This window comes from Metopolophium dirhodum, chromosome 7 (genome assembly GCF_019925205.1).
Source record: "Metopolophium dirhodum isolate CAU chromosome 7, ASM1992520v1, whole genome shotgun sequence".
NCBI lineage: Eukaryota > Metazoa > Arthropoda > Insecta > Hemiptera > Aphididae > Metopolophium > Metopolophium dirhodum.
The window spans coordinates 38,390,405-38,401,200 of NC_083566.1; the positions used below are offsets into that span (position 1 = coordinate 38,390,405).

General features: G+C 27.3%; 1 protein-coding gene across 2 annotated transcripts; it reads left to right on the forward strand.

Moving 5' to 3' along the window:
- The first annotated feature begins 884 nt into the window (after nucleotides 1-884).
- LOC132948611 (uncharacterized) lies at nucleotides 885-10,142 on the forward strand. 2 transcript variants are annotated; one of them, XM_061019156.1, is made up of 3 exons: nucleotides 885-1,359; nucleotides 6,960-7,241; nucleotides 7,298-10,142. In XM_061019156.1, exons 2-3 carry the CDS (start codon nucleotides 7,030-7,032, stop codon nucleotides 9,456-9,458), a joined length of 2,373 nt encoding a protein of 790 aa, XP_060875139.1. In that variant the 5' UTR covers nucleotides 885-1,359; nucleotides 6,960-7,029; the 3' UTR covers nucleotides 9,459-10,142. The 2 variants fall into 2 exon arrangements, with proteins under 2 accessions (XP_060875139.1, XP_060875140.1); XM_061019157.1 differs by having other exon boundaries at nucleotides 886-1,359; nucleotides 7,304-10,140.
- Nucleotides 10,143-10,796: the final 654 nt, after the last annotated feature.

Consider the following 10,796-nt stretch of genomic DNA (forward strand, 5'->3'; position numbering starts at 1 on the left):
AGCCATCCTCACTGCTGAACTTCACTGAAAATCGTCCTCACGAATAATTATTGAAAATTATAAGTTACAACAAAATAACTAAAACCGTTATTTTTCGTTTATACTTTATACGTTACATTTCGTATAAATTTGAACTTAAAATATCTACAAAAAAAAGTGGGCAAGTGGATGTCACTCTGCTGTACCTACAGTAGGTTATAAGTGAATCACTGTAATGGATGGTATTACATTTGAATTCAATGATATATAATATCATTGTATAAGAAAAACGATTCTGAGCTAAGACAGCGTATGTCAGCCTACAATATCTATCACTATAGGTTAGGTTAGATCATATTACGTGTTGCGTACCTATTGCTTAATAAGTGTTATAACTTATAATTAATACATTCATAATAAAACTTCGAACGTTGTCCACCAAAGCCGCTAGTAGTACAACTGAGCAGCTAAAGTGGTCCATACAACGGCTATACAATATGGTTTATAATAATTGATATGAACTATGGAGGCATAGACCTATTAACTAATGGATAGCGCTTAGAGAGAGAAACCAGTGGACGAGATACGAAAGAGAAAGAACAACGTTTGGGCCTAGCATGGAGGACCATTTACTTTAAGTTTTTCATACGTATTAAAATATTATAGACATGATATAGATTTAGAATACATGTAAAATACATAGCTGAAAAAAACATAAAGCAAATATGCCCAAACGCATAGTTCTTTCTCTCTCACTCTATATCGTCCCCATGAACAATAGGCAGGAAGTGTGTTAGGCGCACTCCATTAGTTTATAGGTCTATGTATGGAGGCACCTTACTATTTTTCAAATGAGAAAGCACCAGGCGGCGCGGCGGACGAAAACCGGTCGAAACTCGCGCAGGTCCCGACAGTTTCAGCCGTAATTGTTTATTGTTGCTCGCCTCTGATAACGATGCGCGATGCCGGATGCGGTGCGTTACTGAGCTTCTAAAGTTGTAAGTGTTCTAACCTTATAATTATGCTGCTCGCTGTCGGCGTTCATTGTGATTTACAGAATTAGTGCATTGCTCCTTAGTCCTTACTTTGAGTACAAATGTTTATTTTTTCATCGAAATCTTTATGATTACACGTATTATAGTTGTATAGGTACATCGATGTTGTAATAAAAACTGTAAACAATTAAACTCTATAGCAGGAAGTACTATTTGTGCGGTCCTGTCTTCAAAGGTCACACCGCATCAATTGTCTTATTCTGTGGTCACACCGCACTCAAGGTGATCCGTGTGAGCCATTACAATTTGACTTGTTGGACAAAGTATTATAATTGTTTTTTGCTTCGAGAATCGAAGTTCAAGAAAACGCTGTGCCACTTTGCAAGTAAGTTTACATAGACAGTTATTGTATCTTATTGTTAATCAGTGGTTTCGCGTGATTATTTTGATCTATCGTCTCTGGGGGAATACTTGGACTCGTGATCCGAAATCACTTATCCTGGGGCCACAATTTGAATTTGGTTTTGAAATAGATACATAATGAATTTCGACATTTGGATTGGACCATACTGATTCCGTTTGTAGTATAATCTTAGACACGATCAGTGCCGCAACAACCGCAGGGGCAGCCGTGACAATGCCCCTGTAGAGGACCGCTAATCGTTGGCTCAGAGGGCCTCGATGGCGCCTCGCATCTATTTCAAATTTTTAAATAATTGCATTGTAATCTAATGTTTAAATCAAATAAAAATATTTATTTTTATAATTTATTATGCTATCCAATTAGTTGTTAAAGAAGGCCCCTATTTATCCATAATAATATCTATATTTATCTATAAATTGTCACTGGTCACTGGGTAGTGAGCCTTCGCATTATATTTTAAGGCTTTTAAAAAAAAAATCACCATCATTATTTATTTTTATATAGATAACCTAAAAAATAATATTATATACATATACCTCAGAGCCCCATACATTGACTTTATCTGGGGTCCCAAGAATCCTAATTGCGGCACTGAACACAATGCACAGCGGAAACGGTTTAGTTAAATCCTTAGCAACTAACGATGAGTTAAAATATTTAGGCTTTATCTATTTATCCATCCATATTATCTAGTTGAAAAAAATAGTTTTTATTAAATCATGTTTTAATCGTTTTATTTATATTGAATGTGATTTTACTAAAACTTAAGAGGATGCCTCGCCCACATATGTTGTCTCCGTTCTACTAGTGCGTAACATTGCAAATTGTATGCTCAGCAAACAAGTGTAGCTCCAATAGCTTAAAAATTAGAGTGAATTGTCTCATATACAATTTAAAGGTAAGATCCTTGGTAAGATTATTATCTAGGCAATCTCGTGGGCTTTTTATTATATTTTAATTTTAAAGCGAATTATGAGTATTTTAAGATGTACAAACAATTTACTATTTTAAAATACTCAACTCGTTTTAAAATTAAAATATTATAAAAAGCCCATGAGATTACCTAGATAATAATCTTACCTTTAAATTTTATAAGAGGTCAGATCACTCTAATTTTTAAACTAACGGAGACAAACATATACGTACTCTTAAATAAAAGCTTTATTCCAAATAAACTATTGGGTATATTGAAATTTAACTAAATAAATTAATATTTTTATTATCATGTTAGAAGTGTTACTATGCTTATCATGTTATTTTTTTTTCTGCTTGCACATTCTTATTGTACTAGGTATGTAAATAAAGATTGTGCATTACTTTAAAAATAAAAATATATACCTAGGTAAATGTAGGTTGTATAAATCTAGATCAAAATATCCACGGACAAAATACTCAATTTTAAAAAGGTGGATAAGTGGATGTCGCTCTGCTGTACAGTAGGTTACAAGTGGGTTACTGTAATGGATGGTGTTAAATTTGAATTCAATGATATAATAACATTGTATAAGAAAAACGGTCAGTCAGCCTATGATTTTACCAAGTATATTTGATGATATTATTGTGAATAAAGTAATTTATATATAACCTATTTACTCGGAGCCTTGTTTTAAATTTTCAATCTTTAGCCATAAAAGTTAAACATTTTATACATTTTTAACCACAAAATAATTAATAAATTATAAATTTGATAAATGTTGTCAAAATTTGAACTTTAAATGCTTATAAAAAAAAACTGTGCCTATGTATTTTTAATATTTTTCAACTACTATTGTAACAATATATCAGGAGCCTTCTATTAAATTTTCAAGCTTTTTTACTCAACAGATAAAATTTTATTGATATTTATAGAAAAAAAAACTAAAAAAATTGAAAACTGACAATGGTCGTAAACAGCTCAAAAAGAGTCAAAATATTTTGTAAATTTTATGGTGTATAGAAAATGCTAATATAAACTTTCAGTCAAAATGTCATGTCTCTACGGTCATTTGTTTTAGAGTTACACCAAAAACCAAAATCGATTTTCTCGAAAACAGATTTTGCGTAAAAATTCCCGTTTTTCCTTAATTTTTCTTTTGTTTTTCACGTCGCTTGTGAAAACTACTGGGAAACCTAACCTAACCTACTTTTGACCCCCCAAAGTACCAACTAGTTTACTTTCCTATCAGAAAAGTTACTATCGAAGAAAATCCAAGCACTTTTACTGTCCTAAAAGGTGATGACAGACACAAAAATAAAAAAAAAATAAAAAAAAACACACATCATTGTAAAATCAATACATTCATCGCTTCGCTCAGAATCTAAAATTTTGAATAACTATTCTTTAAATAAAATGTTAAAATCTAAAATGATACAATTATGTAGATTAGTAGATAAAGATAATACTAAATTTTTAATAGAAATTAGCTCAAATATTAATTTATAAAATTGCAGTCTTCTTGTAGTAGGTACATAAACTGAACTAGAAGCTTTTAGAAAAGGATGTTCTATATGAAATATATAATGATGAAATTAATCAAATACTCAAGTCTAAAATTACACTATTATTGAATAAGATTCAAATTAAATATAAAATTATTGTAACATTAATAATTCAAATTTATCACTTGTATTATGTTATATAGGCATATAGCCATATAGATGCTTGGACTGTTGTCAATGTGTAAACTATTGTAAACATTTTATATTTATATATTTTGTATTCTCCTGGGCCAAAATTCCCCTTTCAGTCGTTAGAAAATGCATTATTATCTTAAAACCCACTTACCTAATTGAATTATTTTATATTTTAATTCATATTATTTGAATATAATGATAAATTACATTTTAAAATATTTGTTTATTTATAAAAATGTTTTTCTTTATTTTCAAATTTGGATATTTTGACCGATACCAGGTTGTACCTATGTAAACTGTAAATAGATCTAAAAAAGTTGTCCTTTCACAAATTTGAATAGTAATATCCATGAACTGCCTTACCTCCTATTGATATACATAATCTATTTTTTATTTCACATACTTTTAGTATAACTAATGCATATTATTGAATATTTTAATGCCAATTTTGTTTACCAACTCTGATCCCATTTTTATCATTTGTAAACACATTGTTATTATATACATTTATGAATTTAGTATATCTACTGAATTCTTATTAAATTGGTAAATTTAAATTAATGTCTTGTAGGTACCCAGTATTTGAGTATTTGTATTGAATACTTAATTTAAATATTGAAAATCAACAAATATTTGTGTATATTTTAAATACTAACTATTTTATTGTATTGAATACTTTCCATTAAATAGCTACTTTATTTCTGACTGTCAATTATAAATATTTAGAACTACCAAAGTATATTATATTACTAAAAAACGATTACTATGAAAACCAAAATCTTAACTTTTTTAAGTAACAAGTAACATAGTATAGGTAGATTAGATAAGTAAATTATAGTTGATTATAAAAAAAAAAATTGTATATAAAATATGGCTTAAATACTTTATAAAATACCTAAGTACCTGCCTATTTAAGTAATAATCAAATACTTTATCAAAAATGTATTTTAGTAGTATTTCAATATGTCCTCTTTTTATAAACATTTAAAGTTCATAATTATAAAAAAATCGTCAAAAATCATAAAAACTTACAAATTTTTTTTGTACCTAGTTAAAAAGTTATAACATTTTTAATTTGTATAGCAAAATATTGAAAATGTAACACAAGGTTTCATATAAATAGTTGAAAAAAACACCAATGAATATATTATAAACACAGTTTTTTTTTTATAGATATTATAGGTGCCTAACTTCAAATTTGGCCAAAATTTGATATTTAAACAAAGAATTACGATTTTAGTTATTTTATCTTAATTTAAAAATATTATTCGAGAGTACTTGAAACTTTTAAAGTATATTAGGTATTATATTTTATATATACAATGGCATTATAAAATGCAATGTTTTCGACAAAAATTAATTCAACCTATTGTTTTACTAATAGAAAAATAAAATACTTTAACAGCAATAATATAGAAGTTTATTTAGTATTATATGTGAATAAACCATATTTCCTCAGAATTGTTTTTTGTGCACAATGTTTTTATAGCATTGAATTCAAATTTAATAAATCCATTACAGTGACTCACACGACACCATTTTTTCCTGTCTGTCATCATATTGAGTAAATTTACTTCGATTTTCTATTTCAGCACTTTTTCTGATAGGAAAGTGAATATAGTTTTTACTTGTGAAAAACGGAAATTTAAAGGCTTCAGGGGTATTTTTATAATAAGTAAATTAATTGGGGGGAGCTCTGTCCCCACACCTCCCAAACATGTTACATTAATTGTTTTTAAATGTAATGTAAATGTACCTATATCAATAAATTAATATTTTAATTTATTATTAAAATGTCTGTATAATACTTATCATAAAAAAGTGGAATGGACAGGTACCTAAACATTAAACTATTAAAATATGTTAATTCCAATAAATTTGGTACAATACTATAGATTTTTAAACAATAGATAGTCCTTAGTCCTTAGACGTTTTAAATTACGAGCTATAATAAAAGTTAGGGGGCTTAGTCCCCTTAGCTATGCCTATGTTAGTGTGTGTGTCTGTGAGTAAATAAAGTAGTGGAGCGTTCACTCACGTGCACGTACAAGTCACTGCCATAGTGTTGCACGAGTTAACGGTAAATAATTTATGCTCATTTCTATGTTTTTTTTGTCAATCCTACCATTGGACCCGATAATGCGATAAGTCTTCTGTAAACTGATTTTAATTTATTAATATGTCTACTTGAGATCAATCAGGCCATATTTGAAGATATTTAATTTAATTTTCGAATAATCAACATTTAAAATTTCGTACATTTTAAATATTCAAACAAAATGTACACGAGTTTGGAACAAATTTTTAAAAAAATGGCCTGATCAAACTCATTAGTAGACATATTAATGAATTCAAATTAGTTTTCAGAAGTCTTATCGCGTTAACAGGCCAATAGGTATAATTGACAAAATATTGATACATTTTGGTTGAAATAGTTGTCCGTTTGCAATCCCCTTGACGAGTTAAAAAAAGTATTTGTTCAACATTGCCTTTAAGTATGTGTATTCAATAGCCATCAATTTATTTTGTATCAAGATAGCCTACAAAATTTTAAAACTTGGTTTTTGTCAATACCTGCATTTTTGTTCACATTAATGTGGTACCTACCTATTTTGGGGGTTTATTTTAATATCTTTTTAAACAGAAAATAAAATATTTTATTATTTAATAAATTATAAATTATTTTATTTCATCTTAATTTTAATTTTACCAAAATGTTTTTGTTTATTTCTCGTAAAATATTAAGCATCCCGTGCTTGTACTGAACTTGCTACTTTAAATATATTCATCATAATTATTAATAAGGACCTACAATGTTATGACTTAAGACATATATATTAATATGTTTCCATGAAGACAAAATTAGAATATGTCTTGTATTAATTATAACTTTATATTTTACCATATAATTTTTAAATATAAATTTAATGAGTATTTTTTTTTTACAGATAAATTACCTTCTTTAAGTAATTTAAATATTTTTTAAAAACGAAAATAAGGAAAAATAATAAAAAAAAAATGGATAATAAGCATATTAGTAATACAACTGAAAAAAATGTTGTATCCCATGCAACAATAAATTATGATTATAGTGAAGAAGTTTTTAATGCTATCATAAATAATATCAAAGCAGAAAATGTTTCACTTTTTCATGACAAATCAAGTGATTCTGAAGATGCTACTAGTATAGTTTATCCTCCAAGTTCTCCTTCAACTGCATTGCCGATAATGTGAGTACCTTTAAATTTAATTGTTGACATATAAATTATAATTAATGTGTTGGAAGTTACAGATCATATGAAAATAATTCTATAGATGAAAATACTATCAAAACCTACAAAAATAAAAATATTGCTCGTGTAAATCCACTGAAGTTAAAACGTACATTAAAAAATATTCCATATTTTCGCAATAGGGAAAAATCTTCTAGAAAAAGTTGTACAAAAAATGTTTTGTTGGATAAGTATATTATATCTGATTCTGACGGTTCATCAGATTCTATAATTTTATCAGATTCTGGAAGTTTATCAGATTCTGAAATTATAGTACGTAATACTAATAATTTATTGGATTCTGAAATATTTTCTGAAACCGACAGTGAAGAAATATTTCCAGTTTATGAAATAAAAGAAACAGACTATTTAATAATTGGGCCAGATGATGATTTGAATTTAGATTCAAACTGTGAATTTGTAAAGTCTGAATTGGAAATAAACCCTAATCGTGAAATAGAAATGGGTTGTAAATTTGTATCTGATAGTGAGAAATCACTAAATGGTAAAATTTTATTGAATAGTGAAAATATATTAGATAGTGTGAAAGACTCAAATTGTGAAATGGTGCCTGATGCCGAAACTAAATCAGATAGTGATGAGCAATTCCATATAAATACCTCTGTTAATGAAGAGGAATTCAATAATAACAAATTATCTACCTTCAAAATTGTATCCAATGTTCAAAATGGATCAGATCATGAAATATTATTGGATGGTGATAAAGTCGTAGAAATTGCATCTTGGAGTGAGAAAGGAAAGATAAAATATAAAATTATATCTGATGATGAAATTAAACCTGAAGGTAATAAGGGATTCACATGTATAATTATATCCGATAATGATGATGAATTCCATAATAAAGTATTTTCTACCTACAAAATTAATGTTCTAAAAGGATCAGATAATAAAATATTATTGGATGGTGAAAAAGTCAAAATTGTGTCTAATAGTGAAGATAGAAAGGTAAAATATGAAATTGAAGCTTCTGATAATAAGATATCCAACAAATGTATAGTTATATTTGATAACGAAAAGGAATTTATTTATAAAAACTTATCTACCTTCAAAATTGTATCCAATGTAAAAAAAGAATCTGATTGTGAAATGTTGTTAGATGGTGATAAAGTTTATGAAATTGTATCTGAGAGTCAAAATGAAAAAATCAAATATATAATTGTATCTAAAGATGAAATTGAATCTTCTGCTAATCCCAGATTGGGATCCCAATGTACAATTATATCCAATAACAAAAACAAACTCAATAATAAAAAATCAACATTCAAAATTTTAGTAAAAAATGTTCAAAAACGATCACATTCTTTATTATTGGATGATGAAAAGTCTCATGAAATTTTTTCTCAGGGTGTAAATGAAGAGGTATTCAATAAAAGTTATAAAAAAGTATCAGACATAAAAATCAATCTTAATATTAATAATGGTTCACAATTACAAATTAAACATTCATTAAATTCATTTCCTTGTTTAGAACTGACTGTTTATGAAGATGCTGATGCTGAACAAGAATATTTTAAAGAATTTTATTCTGCAATAAAAAATTATTTTCAAAATACCGAAAATCAGTCGCTAAAAGAATTATATTCCCAGATAGGCAATGATGCAGACATGCTTCTGTATCTGATGGAAACCTTTAGAATGTTTTACAATGAGGAACTGGTTGCTTCTGAAACAGCTGATGAATTTTCTAAAGCCTATTTAAAAGAACAAAAAACAAATTTATACAATTGTTTTGGTGACCCTAAAGACAGTATTAATGCCTCAAAGCCATTTATACATCCATCATCGCATCTACATCAGTACAGCAAAAGATTATCTTCTAATATTGAACCACTTACAATCAAAGACATCACAACTACTACTAGTACATCTACCAGGAGTAATACAATTACTTCACCAAAAAATAATGTTGCCTTAAGCAAGTGTGTAGGAAGTACTCAATTGAACAACATGAGGACTTCAAAATTATTACCTTTATGTAATCCAGTAAAATTAAGATTTATTCCTTACTTGTCAAATGATAATCAAACATTTCCACCTTCATTTGTACAACATCAAACTCAAATATGTAATTTTCAGCTGCCAGTTGCAATTAATAAAAAAGCAGTTAGCAAGAGTAAAATTTTATTACCGCAAATATGTAAACTAAAGAAGTAAAGTTTTATCACCGCCAATATATAAAGTAAAAAGCAGTAACTGCAGTGAGATCTATCAACTATAGTATGAGCCATAAAAACGTGCGGATGATTTTAGCGCTCCCAGTGGCGTTTTTTTCGGTAGGGCTATAGCAGATATATAGCCCTACAAAAAAAAACGCCAGGGGTGCAAGACTCATCTGCATGTTTTTGTGGCCTGTACTATAAGCAAACAAAACCTCCAGATCTTTATGACCTAACCTTATTGGACATTCCATATAAAAATATTGATTGATATAATAATTCTACTAAGTATATATTGTTAAAATAAGTTGCAAATGATATTGTAAAACTTGCTTTTGGATAACAATTATTTTACTAGTATTTAATTGCTGACTGATTATACAACATACTTTTTAAAGTATAAAGTAACTACACAATAAGATAAATAAGTAGATTTAAATATTATTAACAACAATATTGTACCTACGATTTGTGTAGTTTTTAATCTTGAATCTTTTTGTCTATAATATAAATATGACACGACAAATTAAAATATAATATTATATTTTATTTTAATTTATTTTGAAATGCATAAAAATTAAAACTTATGTTTATTTATTTATTTTTTAAGTTATAAAATATAAAATAATAAATTGTAAATGGTATTGTAAAACTTTCTTTTAGATGACAATTATTTTTCTTATTTAACTATTATTACTTGCTGACTGATTTTACAACATATCATATTTTAAATTAGTATGTAAGATGAACACAAAATTGAAAATAGATTACATTTAAACATTAAAAATATTAATGGTAATAACTATAAATTATATTATATACTATTTTAGTAAGTACCTAGTTGTAATCTTAAATCATTTTTGTTATTAATTTATAATACATTTAAACCTATTTTCATTATTTTCTTTCTTTTAGATTCTGAGTGGAATGATAAATGAATTGATTTTACAATGATATGTGTTTTTATTTTAGATTCTGAGTGAAACGATGAATGTATTGATTTTACAATGATGTGTGTTTTTTTTTTTATTTTTAGATTCTGAGTGAAACGATGAATGTATTGATTTTACAATGATGTGTGTTTTTTTTTTTATTTTTTTTTTTTTATTTTTTTTTTAATTTTTTTATTTTTGTGTCTGTGTACACGATAAGTAGTCGAAATAATGCTTCGATTTTCGACTTCAGTATCTTGTTCGATGGGAAAGTGAATATCGTTGGTGCATTGGGGAGGTCAAAATTTTAATTTCCCAGTAGTTTTCAAAAGCGATGTGAAAAACAAAAGAAAAATTAAGGAAAAACGGGAATTTTTACGCAAAATCGATTTTTAACAAAATCG

Excerpts from the sequence above, each read along its gene's own strand:
- LOC132948611 (XM_061019156.1), top strand. The coding sequence starts at position 7,030 with ATGGATAATAAGCATATTAGTAATACAACTGAAAAAAATGTTGTATCC. Across the intron at positions 7,242-7,297 it reads TCAACTGCATTGCCGATAAT|TTACAGATCATATGAAAATA; the intron begins GTGAGTACCTTT and ends ATGTGTTGGAAG.